The sequence below is a fragment of the Spodoptera frugiperda genome, chromosome 26 (genome assembly GCF_023101765.2).
Source record: "Spodoptera frugiperda isolate SF20-4 chromosome 26, AGI-APGP_CSIRO_Sfru_2.0, whole genome shotgun sequence".
NCBI classification, from domain to species: Eukaryota; Metazoa; Arthropoda; class Insecta; order Lepidoptera; family Noctuidae; genus Spodoptera; species Spodoptera frugiperda.
This window is the reverse complement of record NC_064237.1, coordinates 6833588-6848268: the sequence shown is the minus strand read 5'-3', so window position 1 is coordinate 6848268 and position 14681 is coordinate 6833588. Positions and strand designations below refer to the sequence as shown.

General features: G+C 34.1%; 1 protein-coding gene across 6 annotated transcripts; it reads right to left on the bottom strand.

The window, feature by feature from the left end:
* Positions 1 to 591: 591 nt before the first annotated feature.
* LOC126912468 (protein PHTF2) lies at positions 592 to 14270 on the bottom strand. Of its 6 annotated transcripts, none has more exons than XM_050704618.1 (16): positions 13969 to 14270; positions 13726 to 13796; positions 12833 to 12907; positions 11030 to 11175; positions 10378 to 10586; positions 9570 to 9709; positions 9331 to 9477; positions 8566 to 9244; positions 7844 to 7973; positions 7398 to 7514; positions 6898 to 7076; positions 6334 to 6470; positions 5124 to 5352; positions 4828 to 4923; positions 4140 to 4397; positions 592 to 3316 (listed from the first exon to the last, which is right to left on the bottom strand). In XM_050704618.1, exons 3-16 carry the CDS (start codon positions 12850 to 12852, stop codon positions 3167 to 3169), a joined length of 2637 nt encoding a protein of 878 aa, XP_050560575.1. In that variant the 5' UTR covers positions 12853 to 12907; positions 13726 to 13796; positions 13969 to 14270; the 3' UTR covers positions 592 to 3166. The 6 variants fall into 6 exon arrangements, with proteins under 6 accessions (XP_050560575.1, XP_050560580.1, XP_050560574.1 ...); XM_050704623.1 differs by lacking the exon at positions 7844 to 7973 and adding an exon at positions 8418 to 8454 and having other exon boundaries at positions 14046 to 14270; XM_050704617.1 differs by having other exon boundaries at positions 14046 to 14270.
* Between the last annotated feature and the right edge of the window lie 411 nt (positions 14271 to 14681).

The following is a 14681-nucleotide window of genomic DNA, read 5'->3' as shown; positions in this document are numbered from 1 at the left end:
GTGTAATCATCTGAGTGCTTTTCCACCGGAGATGTCCATTATTCACCATCTCCAAAGAGTATAATAAGTATAGGACCATGTCTGGTGAGTTAAGGTGTGGTTTCCACTAGAGATGTGAGATCTCTGGTGGGTAGATCCCTAAAGTGGGTAGGTTATATAGAGGTATTCTTGAATTATATTACAGTATACCATAGTACGACGATTACCAACAGTAACGTAACGTAACACAACTATTACAAGATTATACTAACTTCGTAGTGACCAACATTCATTTAGCACAAATGCAACTTTTGTTTGTTTTTATTTTCATTACAGTAAAACGGGGTGAATAGGGATCGAGAGGTGAATCGGGATAAAAGAGGGGTGAATAGATACTATGAAGAATTTCCCTATACCTATTCACCTCTCGATCCCTATTCACCCCATTTTACGGTACATAATCAAAATATTATGTGCATTTGATTTGGGATTATATTAAAATTTCCGTTGACACTTACATAGAGGGATGGCGAAATACCTACTCATCAAAAATTCGGTGGGAGGTGAATTACGAACTCGTAACGATAAAATTACAGAAATAAAAGTCCAAGGTTCTAAGTATAATTAATTTATTTGTTGCCTCATTGTGATGCATTTTATGCTCACATGAGAATCTACTTAAAACTAAATGTAACGACAATACGTGGTATTTAAAAATACCAGTCAGCGATTTAAGAAAGCACCTACATTTTTTTCTATTACAATATTTAAGATTATGCAAACTAAGACTTAACACATTTTGGCTAGTCTAGAAAATCTTCATGGTAATAATTGCAAACAACTACTAACATTAAGCATATTGAATTCTTTCTTACGAATTGTATATTTAAAACATCAGTGTGAGAGTGGATACAATTCATATGTTTTGTTATAAAAAAGTAAATAAAAAAATAACTTACTATCTATTTACATTAACTGTCTTTTTGAGAATATTTAAACAATACAGAATGATTAGGAACATAAGATATAAAGTTAACGTATAAAAATAATGGCATTTATTGAACTAAAACCTAATATTATATAGTTACCCATTCATGTAATACAATGATTGCTGATAACATAAATGAACGGAAATGTTTGAAAACATTCATATAACAATATATTATGTCATTTATAATGAAAACCATGTTTTATATATGTAAAATAACAATAAAATCACGTTTCCACAGAAACCATAATTGTATCATACCTTAGTTAGGTAATATGGCAAAACACCAAATTCATATTCAGTTATAAATATCAACTATAAAGTTTTAAGAATTTCTTAGTTTACCATTAAAAAGTAAGGTAGGCAACATTTATCAGAGTCAGTGTGGGATATTATTTCAAAGCTATTATATTTAATTATAACTTTCGTGAGACATACTAAATTAATCATTATGTTATCGGTTTATTCACAAGAGTAGCAGCGTGATAAACACCGCGTCGTGTGTCGCGGAACTACGCTAGTCGAGTTCCTCGTCAAACAGTTACGTTAGTAAGCCGATAACATAATAATTAATAGTTATCGTAATTTATCCTGAACAGTAGACTTCATTCAGCTAGATTATAGTAGATTTAAATTAACTAAAAGTTTAAATGAGATCATAACAAATATAGCATCATACTATTAACGAGAAAAAAAAAGATGTAAATAAATAATTATTATAAAGTACCTAGTTGAAAAATAAAAATTGCTCTGAACTCAGGGATTGTTGCGTAGATAACAAACTCCTGTGACAGCTGAGGGTAATGCGTTTCGTTTAGCGCACTTCATAGCCCTTACCTTTTGTTTACTTTTGGGTACAATCGACAAATTTTATTTAAGACCCTACATAAATTTTAAGTTCGACATTAGTGATTTTGAATTTCTGATATTTTAATGTGATTAATTAATTGTGAAAGCAGGTCATGGATCAAATTGGTCGATTGTAAAATATTAAATCTAACACAGTATTAAGTGTAAAACATGACAACTTCTAGAATAACCGACGATATAATAAGAAAGGCCTCAAGTTGCTTAGTTATGTACAAATTACATGTAAAACACCTCATAAAATAACGATAGTTAAATAGTACATATTTCCAACGAGAAAATCGATTGCCATAATTTATTTGAAATAAAAGATCTCTCTATCACAAAAGTAGAGAGCAAGAAGAATACTTAACATATAGACCATTAGTCTATTTAAAAGAAAAATAAGTTATGCGAAATATGCTATTTTTATGGCAAAATAAAACAAACGAGAAGTTATCTAAAAATAACATTTGGCACATGGAAACTATGCTTTTTAGAAGTGGTACAAATCAGTCAATTATGTTTGTAGATTAAAAATAATTCAAATATATTCCGATAAACAAAATAATACAACCAACAAGAGGTTAACTTTACTGTGTGTACAGTCAGCCAAACTATTTGGATAAGAAAATAAACTGACACAGAGATAATTAGACGTTGTTATTTAGCTAATCTCTCGAAACCAATGATTGGATCAATAGCTGTATAATTACTATTTCTGCACTTACGCCCGAATACTGAAATGCTACTCAATTTTTAGTTGCACTTAAATATCGTGATATCTCTGTCATTTTAAAAAAAAATGATAGGAATAGAACTAGTTTTGAGAGAGTCTTAAAATTGAGTAGCCTTTGAGTACTCGGACATTAATCAATCTTTATTTTCTTACCAGTTTACCAAATAGTTTTGCCGATTGTACATAGTTCGGGAGTATTCTAAAAGTTTCAGAAAAAAGCTAAATATCTGAAATATTTGATTATTTTTAGTTAATAATTCGAAAAACTACATAAAAGTATTTGCTTACTTACATAATACATCCCTGTTTAGAAATTTACTATAACATTAACTACCTACGTTTTTGAAATCAAACAATAATTTACAGTGGGTTATTATTAACAAACGTTGAATAAGATTTTTAATTTTGCTAAGTGCAGTTAGATTGTTATGATTAGAAGTTCATTTAGTAAGATTACTAAAAGTTTTAAGTTATAATATTATGCGCAACATGATGTTTAGATATTTAAATATGTTTTTGTGATTTAGCGCAGTAAGATGTCATATAAATAATGTAAATGGCCTCTCAGACTAGTAGACTTGATCGTTGCACAGTGCAACAAAGTCTCTGCGCTTTTATTTAATTTTGATTTTGTGTAGTTTCAGCTTGAAGCCAAGCATCTCTGATAGTACGCCTGACAATGCTGATAGGATTACCACTTTGGTGATAGTATAGAGGTAGTGGTTGGCGCATAACGCTGATATCTTAAAGGGTGCGTCCAGTTCCTGAAATTGAAATAAATAATTTATAAGACTGCTGAGTGTTTGAAGTACCTTATTTTCACATTTTAGGCAAGGTTTATTTAGTTTATAGTAATTAAACACACCATTGTATTTATAAAATGAAATTGATTTTACATTCGTGATGCATCATGAATCAACATAGACGACATGATGCAGATGTTTAATATGAGTCAAGCATGTTTGCGATGTCATAGCACCGGGACCGTGACTTATCTTCTTACTTAAAATGGAATGGACACTGATTCCATTCGTGGAATTGTAAAGCGAGATATAGCACCTTACATGGATTGTAAAGTAAATAAAAATACATTAGTGTTGCTGGCCTGGTCAAAGGTTTTATATAGCTTGACCTGTTTGTTTGTTTGGGGCTTTAGTAATTAAAATTTCACCCCTTTCCTGACGACAGATCGATCTGATTTTTGGCACACGCTATTTATATGGATGACCATGCAATATTGTAATCAATTTTTTTCATAACTAACTCCAATATGGATATCAACAGAAAAGGTTTGATCAGCAGATAAGCTCGTTAAAAACGTTTAACATAAAATAAATATTGTTTATGTATTACTTGTTTCCTTTATAGGTGTAGAGATATGCAGTTATTTTTAATAGGAATCGATATCTCTATCTTTATTCTCATGAAAAATCATTTGACAAATACATTTAGATATCAGTAGGTAAGATAAATCTTACTTTTATAAATATAATTTATAAATAAATTGGTAGAATATATTCTAACGACGTAAAACGTATTTATATCGTCTTTAAATTAATTTTAATTAATAAATATGAATTTATTTACCTTTAGTAAATCAGCAGCCAATTTGAGCACGTTATTTGCGACAGTAAGTTGTTCCTTGCTTTCTGGCCTCTGTTCAATGGCAAGATGGAGGTTGATCTGCTCAGTAAGTATGGCGGAGAGACAGCCGCGGTACTTTTTGTTCACATTGCTACCCAAAGTGCCAAGTCGTAGCAGGTATATGCCGATGCAGAAGCTCCAAAGTAGTACTTCCAGTAGCCATCCGCTCTCTAACGTCACTGAGTCCTGAGTATTATTACACTATTATTAATCTTATTAATTTTCTGAACTTGCACTCACACATAGTGATTTGTGAGTTGATGGTGTGGTAATGAGGTGTGTGTGTGATATGATGTTGTGGAAAGTGAAGCTAATGAACGTCACAGTTGGTGGAAAATGGACAGTAACTAATGTGACATGAAATTGTGACTTTATATGGCTAGTTTGCGTGAAATTCCGTCTTCAAAAGGTGCTTATGCTGCAAATCGGTGGCCTTTCCAAGGAAAAAGTGTAGAACATGTGTTACATTAAGCCAGAATTGTGATCTGAAATGTTGCTGTAACATTTTTAAGTGAAAAACTAAAATCGATACTTAACACAATATTTAAGCTCATTTTGTGGATTAGAGATAACGCAACAAATGTAATAATGCAGTGCAGATATAGTGAGTATTGAACAAAGGAGGACTTACCCTTAGCAGGTGTGTGCTGACACAGCCGAGTAGTACCACAATCAGCATGAATGCGGCCGACACGATCACTTCCACGGAACGCTGGGGGCCACGGCGCTATAACACACAAATATTTTCTAAGTCATTTTCCATTACTTACCAATAGTTCTAAATAAGAACTAATTTTAACTTTGACATAGTTCCATCATAATATCAATAAATTAATGGCAAAAGGCAATCACTAGCACGCTTGTGTCGATGACGTCTTCGGTGTGATTAATCTAGTACACAAAATCTAAGAAAAAAAAGGCACTCACTCGCAAATAAGACCGTGTAGACAGCCAAGTCTTGATATTCCTGACTGTATTCAGTCTGAAGTGTGGTAGTTCAGATTTCCGGGCCCGTCGTGCTGAAGTGAGGTGTGAGAACAGCTTGGCGTATAGGAACCGTTGCTTGAATGCTCGCTCCGCTACTGCTAGCAGGAAGAACACTAGCGCACCCAGCGCGAAACGCAGCATGCAGGACAACAGGTTCGTTGATACCACCCTGGGTGAATTATAGATTATTATTATTAGTTAGTGTTTTGATGTTTAGAAACTGATGATAGTGTGGGCGGTAAGTATGCTGGACAGCCTTTTTACCCGACTGCGCCAGAAGGAGGATGTATGTATGTATGTATAATTGTTTGGCACGCTCTGCAGCCTAAACGGCTTGATGGATTTTGACTTGAGAGGTGTCGTTAGATTCGTATTTACTGTGAGAGTGTCATTGGATATATCAAAATAATAAAAAAAACTAAATAGCGGATTTTTGGCGCCAAATTCAAATATTTCTCACTCTCTAGCCTGAACGACTCGATGGATTTCCACTTGATAGGGGTCGTTGGATTCGTATTTACTGTGAGAGTGACACTAGATATATAAAAATAAAAATTATAAAACTAAAAAAAAAAGGTAATTGAAAAAACTAAAAAATCCGACTGCGTTTCTTTATAATATTAAAATGAAAAAACCCTAAAACAAGAAAATCATCGTAAAATTTAAGCAGTCGGGACCCATTCTAGAAAGCCAGCCGTATGTGCCCTCACAAAGTCTTTAATTTAGAATGGGTCCCGACTGCTTAAATTTTACGATGATTTTCTTGTTTTATGGTTTTTTAGTTTTTTAAATTACCTTTTTTTAAGTTACTCATCCACAGGTCCGCATCGTACGCATCGCACGCATCGGACGCAACGGATTTTAGTTTGTCTTGTATAGAAACTCATACAACTGCGTCCACTGATCCGCATCGATGCGATGCGCACAGATGACGTCATACGGAATACGTACGATAAGTGCCACAGTTAAAGCTTATATCAAGTGAAACAACTGAGAGGAGAGTGTGGGACCACATGAAAAAAGTAATAGTAATAGTGGTCCCTAACTTAACAAGAATTATAAAAGTGGTCCTTGATAAGGAAACGGCTGGGAACCCCTGGTTTAGACAAACAGAACTAGACCTAAGAGATATAGTAAAATGTATATTTACCAAATGTTATCACCAAAAGCACCGATGAATATAGAGAGCAGCGACCCCTTGTAGTTGGCTACTAGCGTCGGGAAGTAAGTGATCACGGAGAGCGCCTGCAGTTCCTCTTCTGTTCTACTGTCCAGTTCTGCCGCCACCTAGGCACATGAAAAAAAAAACATTTTAGTTAATGTTGCAAAAAGAACCTTAATAATATGACCCTTCAGTAATTTGGGAATGTAGTAGGTCATGTTAAACGCACGCATAATAACTTGAATCTCAGTCTCCATATTTAAGTGTGGGAGAGCCATACTTCGGCACGAATGGGCCGGCTCGACAGGTGTCATACCACGTCTCACCGAAAACCGACGTGAAACAACGCATGCGCTGTGTTTCGTTGTGTGTGTGAGGTTACCGGAGGCCCCCCTTCCCAATCTTCCCAATACACGATTCCTCAATAACCCTTAAATCCTCAGCCCCCAAAAGGCCAGCAACGCACTTGTAACACCTGGTGTTTCAAGTGTCTATGGGCGGCGGCGATTGCTTACCACCAGGTGATACATATTAATAAATTTTTATAATTACCTGAGCAAACCGTATAATAGGTTTAACGAGTGCGACTGCGGCGGCCATAGCGAGCCCGGCCCATAGACAGCCGTCAGCCGCCATGGCTCGCTCGGCGCGCGCCACCACGTACCAACTTATGTCCACCGCTGATAGCTCCGCGCGAAGGGTGGAACCACGCTCCCACATCGTGCATTTTACTATAAAAAATTGATTTTTCAATACCGACTACAAATTCGCTACTGGATTTTAAATTTTATTGAAAAGCAATAAAGTTTCAAATCGTTGTTCTGCAAGTCTTTGGGGAGACACATATTCAGTAGTGGACGTCTTGTAGCTAATATTGAGATAATTATACTTTAATCCAATTTACACTCCAACACAAATTCAACCTTATTGCATTACAGTTAAAATTGAAAATCTATTGAAGGTTTGCGTTTGCCTAATGCTCTGGAGATTGAAATGTATGTAAATATGTGGATTACATCAAGTCAGTAACATGAAAAAAACAGAACAAATACCTGTATCACTAGTGGGGTCGAGTATAGCGAACGGATCCCAGGAACTATCAGCCGTGTAGGAAAACCCAACATCTGAATGTCCACCTTCTGACTGAGAACCATAACTACTCTCTTCACCTGTCGATGCATGCAATACATATGAGAATATCGTTTATTAATAATTTATGATTTTAACATGCTTAAGATTTGTTGAACTTTGTCTGTGTGTATGTGCATAATCTCTGAACGACTGCATCAAAATGGATAGTTTTATGCAGAGCCCGTTACTGTAAGAATACGACTAGTATGAAATACATATTTGAATAATTTACAGGGAATACCAATGAGAATATGATACATAGTAGTAAAAATACCAACATTAGAGTTTTACATTTACAAAATCGAGCAAATCAGTAACAGATATGTGTACATAATTAGTATTTATAAACATTTGATAGTTAACATACATAATTGATGCTTACTGTTAGTAGTTTGGCCAACCCAATCAGACATGGTATGGTGGGATGGTAGTGCGATGGATGGGGCGGACGCCGAGCATTCTCCGTCCGATGACGATGACTGGTAATTGTCAAATTTCTACGAAAATTCATTAAGAATTTTACATTTCGTTGAAGATTTCATACCTAACATAAACATATGTTAACCACACTGTTACAACTTAAAGCCATTTTTAATGATAAACTATCTATTCATAGATTTGGTTACTAGAGATGGATTTTTTAACGAAAGCTCAATGAATTTGTCAATCTTCTATGTCTTGTAGTTATTTATGTAGACAAATAGGTTATTGAGAACATCCATAAACCTTTATGACTAAGATTAAAGTCAATCAGAAAACATAAATTAGAAAAAATATATGAGTTTATAATTAAAAATCAGCGAATTTAAAATAGAAAACGTTCATTTTTAAAATCAATTTGAAAACTAACAATGAGACTTATTACATACATTCACATTTAGAATCGATATTAGTGCATATAGTTAGAAACATGCGACCAGCCTCAAAATGCCGATAACTACCTTTTTTCGCGTGCTGTAAATTGCTTCCATCTATCACCTAATGTTAAAAGGTTGAAGTTAATTTACTTTATAATATTACATAAGTATTTTTAAGATTCTGACACGATTAAAAACGAAAGCATGCGAAAAGGAACTAAATAAAAATTACCTTTTCTTTCTTCTTATGAACAGTGAAATCTTCATCACTGGTTTCTTGCAAACGTATGCCATCTTGGGCCCAGGAGTTTCTAAATCGTACTCCGACTCGTTTCCCTGTACTAGGACTGCTAGTAGCAGCAACACCATCAGAATCGGCATCAGACTTATCATCGACTTTCTTTAAATCTCCAGTCTCATCATTGTCTTTTATTGTCTCTTCATTTTTAGCAGTCTCCGCAGAAGTCTCAGCTGATTTATCAGGACTATTGTTCTCTTTAGGTTCGTTATTTTGTTCGTTAGTTCTCTTAGCTTCTCTTTGGATTAAGTTTTCAGTCTCATGTTTAACTCTTTCACCTTCGCTGCCGTTGGAATTGTACCCGTTCAGGCTTTCGAAGCCATCGTCTCCGTCGGCTAGGACTCTGGCTAGCATTTGTTGGTTCTGTCTCACGTTGAAAGATTCTAGTTGTTTCTTAGTTAGCACGTTAGGTTTGTATCGGAAGGAGGTGCTAGGTGTAGCGTCGTCTGGCGGTGGGGTGAACGTCACTATAGGTGCCGTCACATCAGGCTTCTTCCAAACCATATAGTCTTCATCATCAGAGTCTTTAGCCTTCATTTTCACGATCGTTTTATTTTTAACCGGCTCTAAATTTTTGATCAGGTTCTCTTTTGTCAGTTCTTTTTTACGTTTTCTGGAAATGGAAAAGTTATCTCATATAATAGTAATGATTTCAGAAAATACTTTTAGTAATTTTAAGATAATGAAATCGGGGCAAACCTGAGGCCATTTTCAGCAATTTCTGTGCGTGATTGTCTCCGTCGAAACTTTGCCGGTTTGGAAGTGGGTGTCTTGCTCTGACTCGAGGTGGCGCCACTTTCCGCAGAGCCGCCACCGCTGCCACCATCACAATCTGATCTAGGTCGCCTATTAAGTGAAAACAATCATACAAATGATCATGTGACTACTGAATTGTTGGAAAAACACTTCTATTTATATAAACATACGGTTTAATTTACCTGAAATATCTCGGTAATTTGCGTCGGAATGTGGCCCGTGGCCTCACGCGAGCCAGTTCCATTTCAGTCGTACTGACTATCTGTGAGTGTACAATGCTAAGCACCAACATCAGACCTAGAGGCACTAGCCAACAGTTCGGCTGCAAACAAAATATTTTATAAATAATTAGAATAGATATTGGTGTAAATATAAATGTGGGACTCCGGATCAAAGCGGAAGTAGGAACGGGGTGGTTTTTAGTCAGTAAGAGTCTGACACTCCCTCACGCTTCAACCATGCCGGGAAGTCATTCGATGATTTTACCCCCTCAAAGAAAATATATAAATACAACGCTGTAAAAAAGTGTATGAAATGGACCAATTTAAATCATTTACATTACCTATGTGATTTTCCGGCAATGTAATTTTTAGTAATAGGTACGAATGTCATTTTGTGCACAAGCTACTGTATTAAATTAGAACTACTTTTGCTTTATTCAGTACTTAAAATTTTATTTAGGTGCGAATATTCCAACTAAATATGAACCACAAAACATATTTCCAATTTTTATTTCTTATCTTTCTTACTAAACGCATGACGCATTTCCAACGGAATGTATAAATAATGTTACACTACAATAGCCGTATTCCATAAAAAGCGCGGCGTGGACCTTAACAATATTGTTATTGTAGTTAATTTTAGAACCGACCCATTGTATTTCCAATCCACATTACCATGTCAGTTGCTATTACAGTACTAATCATTCTGAATACAAGTGAAATTGAACTTTAAAATAAGTAGTATAATGTTTAAAATGCGTTAACTCACGTCGTTGTCAACGGTCTCTGGTGTCATGAAGTATATGGTGATGTTGAGGACCTGCATGAGCCACAGCGTGAGGAGGAACTTGGCGCAGGCCGGCGAGGTTTGTTGCGTCCACCACTGGTATAGCACGGGTAGGAACAATAGTCGGACTAGAGCGTACCATATTACACGACGCATGCTTAACGTCGGCTTTGCTTTTGGGAATGATGAGCCTGTTGACAAATCATAAAATTACTTAATTGAATTCAATGTTATGGTCCCTATTTGTTGAAACTAGAAGAAAATGTATAGGACTGGTGTGTTCTTAGCATTACATTTTTCTATGAACTAAATATGGGAGACATTTCTTCGATTTTTCGTCGAAGACCTTAACAAAACTTTGTCATTTCAAGTGGCTGGACTCAGTACTTCGTCATGGGAATGTGTAAGATTGGGTAGCATGGTCGCATTTACACCTAATCTAGAGAATAAGGTGAAGATCTCATATATTCAGCTGCACAAGTTAGCTTAAACCTATGATGTGCCAGAGCACATAACCGTAGTTCATTGTCATTCTCGTAAGCGAGACACAATACAAGACAAACATTTGTCCATTGTTTCTCTCAACAGTAGTTAGGAAATAAAGTTAAGAATAAACAAACAGGTCTAGGTGTACCTCTAACTAAGTCAACATCGATGAGGTAAGAGCGCGCGTGCGATGAGAAGTCTACGATGCGCCGGCGGTAGGTGCCACGCATCAGAAGCTGTTCCACCATTGTCTCCCATTCTTCCTTGTCGTATGAACTTATTTTTTTCTGATACCTGTACAAAGAATATGTAATGAAACAAATGCTTGCAATTCCAGTTCTCTCATTACAAGACCTTTCGAGACCAAGGAAAAGATTCTTAGTTGATGTAAATTATTATAATATGAAATAGAACGGAGTTTGTGATAGGATGACATCTAATAGGATAAAGGAAAATGAAAAAAATATTTTATGTCTGATAATGGCAGGAAGACAACGATTTGTTGAAATAATTTAGCTTAAAACCTTCATCACCATTATGTAATTTATATCGACATTGATAGTTGAAAACATTCAAATAAAAGGCACAATAATATGAAATTAAAAGATTTTATGACCGATATATAAGTTTAATCAACAATTAATCAGTCATTAACTTCCGTTACATGAATAACAAAACAAACAACGATGGATGTTTAGATTGTACAATAACAATAATATTATATCACGCATCACCGAGGTGGACTTGCAACACCCACGATTCGCCTATTTAGTCTCCTGTATAAGGGGACTGAATGGCGTTAGTCTGGAGGCACATGACCAAGAGTTATACTATAAAATATTCTGTAATATCTTGTGTGTATTAGACTCCAAAATTCGTTAACCACTTGACATAATGTTAAAATAAAGGCAGGAGTTGTCATTAAGTTCGTATTAAAAAAAAACGATAATTAAGTATAAAGCCTCGGACGATGTCGTCTGACATGCCCGATGTCGCCGGGGACAATTAATGTCGCTCGCAAATGTTCCTGTTGTTTGTATTTGACTCATCGCTGTTTGATAAGTAATCCACTACCTACCTAATAAAAAATTCTAGGAACTGTTTGCAGCTTTTTATTAGCACAATTATTTTTTGTATTGGTATAAAGATAAAATTATGAGTAAGTGTTCATATAAGGAAAAACTTGTCTTTTTTGTATGCATATTAAATATAATTAGACTACAAATATGAATCTCAAAAAACCCAATAGATTGTGCTTTTCAAATAGTCAAAAGTCTAATCATTTATTCCATATAAACCATAAACATAGGCACTTTTAAAATGTCAACAAATAAAGAAATAAATAGTCTGTCAGTCTGTCCGTCAGTGAAGCTAGGTGCTTGTTCCAAAGTGTAGCTTTGAATGGAATTTTATCAATGAGTTACTAAGTTATTTGGAATCTTTTTTCCTTAACTTTATAACAAGTAGGTTTTTACTAGTTCTATATTTTATTCCAATCCATTGAGGAAATACTACTTGAACTCTTAATGGTACAAGGAATTATACTAATTGACTGTTTCGTTAAGTTGTTGCTAGCTCAACAAGATGGACAATACTTAGTTAAAAATGTTCAATTCTAAAGTATAAAGTAGTAGTAGTATTATTACATATTGTTTTATCCCCGAAAGGGTAAGCAGAGGTGCACATTATTACACTATACACCCACTTTTCACAATTTATGCTGTAATTAAGTCCCATGTACAAGGGAGTATAGTGCATTGGATTACTGAAAATAGACAAGCATGCATGAATAACATTATGAATGAATGAAAGTAGATGAACGATGATGTGAAACAGATATGTCAGATATGATAGGGGATAATAGATTGAAAATATGTGCATATATATAAGTATCAGACAAGTAATGTGGTAGCCACAATCGAAAAGAGTGATAATTTATAATACAACTTACCAAGCTGCTAGCTGCTTCATGATGAACAGAGAGAATGGAGATTTCAAATATATTCACTTTATTTGTACTTGAACGCTGTAACAAAACATTACACTATATTTTTTTAAATACATTATTCACCAATTACTTCTTAATTTGAATAGTTTAACAGTGTGAGTGAGTGTGTGTTCAACATATTTTGAGCATTCTTGTATGAACTTTAAGGTTGTAATCTGCGAATTACATATAACTGAACAAAATATTTAGGTGGTCTAATAAGAATTCATAGTTGAATAACAATTGTTGAATTTGTTATTCAACAACAATAACTAAGTGGTTTTTTCAATCATAAATAAAACATAAGGAATGAAATTCATTTTAGTATTTTATAGCAAAAGCAAATAGTATAATAAATTAGCTTATCGATCAGAGTCAGGTGATTAGATTAATAGAAATAATGAGAAACATTTACCTGTCAATAATAAATATTAGAACAGGTATTTATAATATTTAGATTTAAGGATTATAGGTGTTTTTAAATAAAATTATATTTAACATTTCTAAAATGGCAGGTAGCTAAGGAAAATTGTACATTTTTAATTGAAATGTGTATTTTTATGGTACAGGACGCTAACAAGCAAAGTGTTTCCTAATATTAAAATATTAATTACACAAATGTAGAATGCAGGAACAAGAACCACGAATTTATAAAGACCTTGCACACAGATGGCTTTCTACAATTAATAACTTTGTTCAATACACCTCAATAATATAATGAATGAGATAATAATTATATATTCATAATACCTTCAAATTTTTGTAAAAACCATTTACTTAATTGATTATTAATGGTTATTGTACACAGACATTTATCCAATTGTATTTCCATAAGTGGGTTATTAAACTGTACTCACCATTTGTCTTTTGGCAGCAGATTGTTGTAGGAAGATTTCATTGAAATCAAAACTCATGTGTATTTAAAGACCTGAAAACGTAATAATATTTCCATAACTGATAAGCTCTTCAATCCTTCGAACAAAGAATGTTTGATCAGCTGTATGTCAACAAGTAACTTGTTATGAAATATCATTTTCGGAATAATATTCAGAACTTCTGTATGCAGCTTCTAACAATAAATAGACATTTATAAAGGTCACCTCCAAATTTATATAGACCGACAGCCCCGTTATGCGGCTCTTATATTCTACTATTTAGGCTTTATTTATAACTTTACCGTTATATATTTTTTGCGCTACATTTTCAGTAATTTAATTATCAACAGCTGGTATCGTAAATAAATTTCCTAAAATTCTGGAGCAAATTGATTTCGATCCACAATTCACTTAACGCACATGAATAGCACTATTACTTATTTATTTAATTAATTAAATAAACGATTGACTGATTTTACGAAACTACAGCGACAAATCTTGGCATTTGCAATTCTATTGTAATTTTGACATTTGACATTTAACTCTTTCTTTGACAGTATCCACTTAAGTTGCCAATGCAAAATAATTAATTTAAAAAGGTCTTCGTTGGACGAATTAAGTCCAAAAGGAATAAAAGAAACCTCACACCAATTTTTTTTTGTTCTATATTTTTTTCACCTTGATATAACACCACAAACAAAACAAATTATTTTCAGTACTGTTTCGAGCGTTGCTTTTCAAATATTCGATAGTTTTTTTGTTAATGAGATGTCAAGTTGGAATTTAGATAATTTCTTATTAGTGTCATGAGCTAACCATATTATTATTATTAACAATTAAATTAAAATTTCAATGAATGTCTTATAACTTACACCTGCTTTTCTGTATTGCCATTCTATTGAGATTTTAATTCAAGTAATCTTACGATAGATGGAGCT

Excerpts from the sequence above, each read along its gene's own strand:
- LOC126912468 (XM_050704618.1), bottom strand. The coding sequence starts at position 12,852 with ATGAAGCAGCTAGCAGCTTG. Across the intron at positions 9,245-9,330 it reads ATTGCTGAAAATGGCCTCAG|AAAACGTAAAAAAGAACTGA; the intron begins GTTTGCCCCGAT and ends TTCCATTTCCAG. Across the intron at positions 4,398-4,827 it reads TCAGCACACACCTGCTAAGG|TGTAATAATACTCAGGACTC; the intron begins GTAAGTCCTCCT and ends GATTAATAATAG.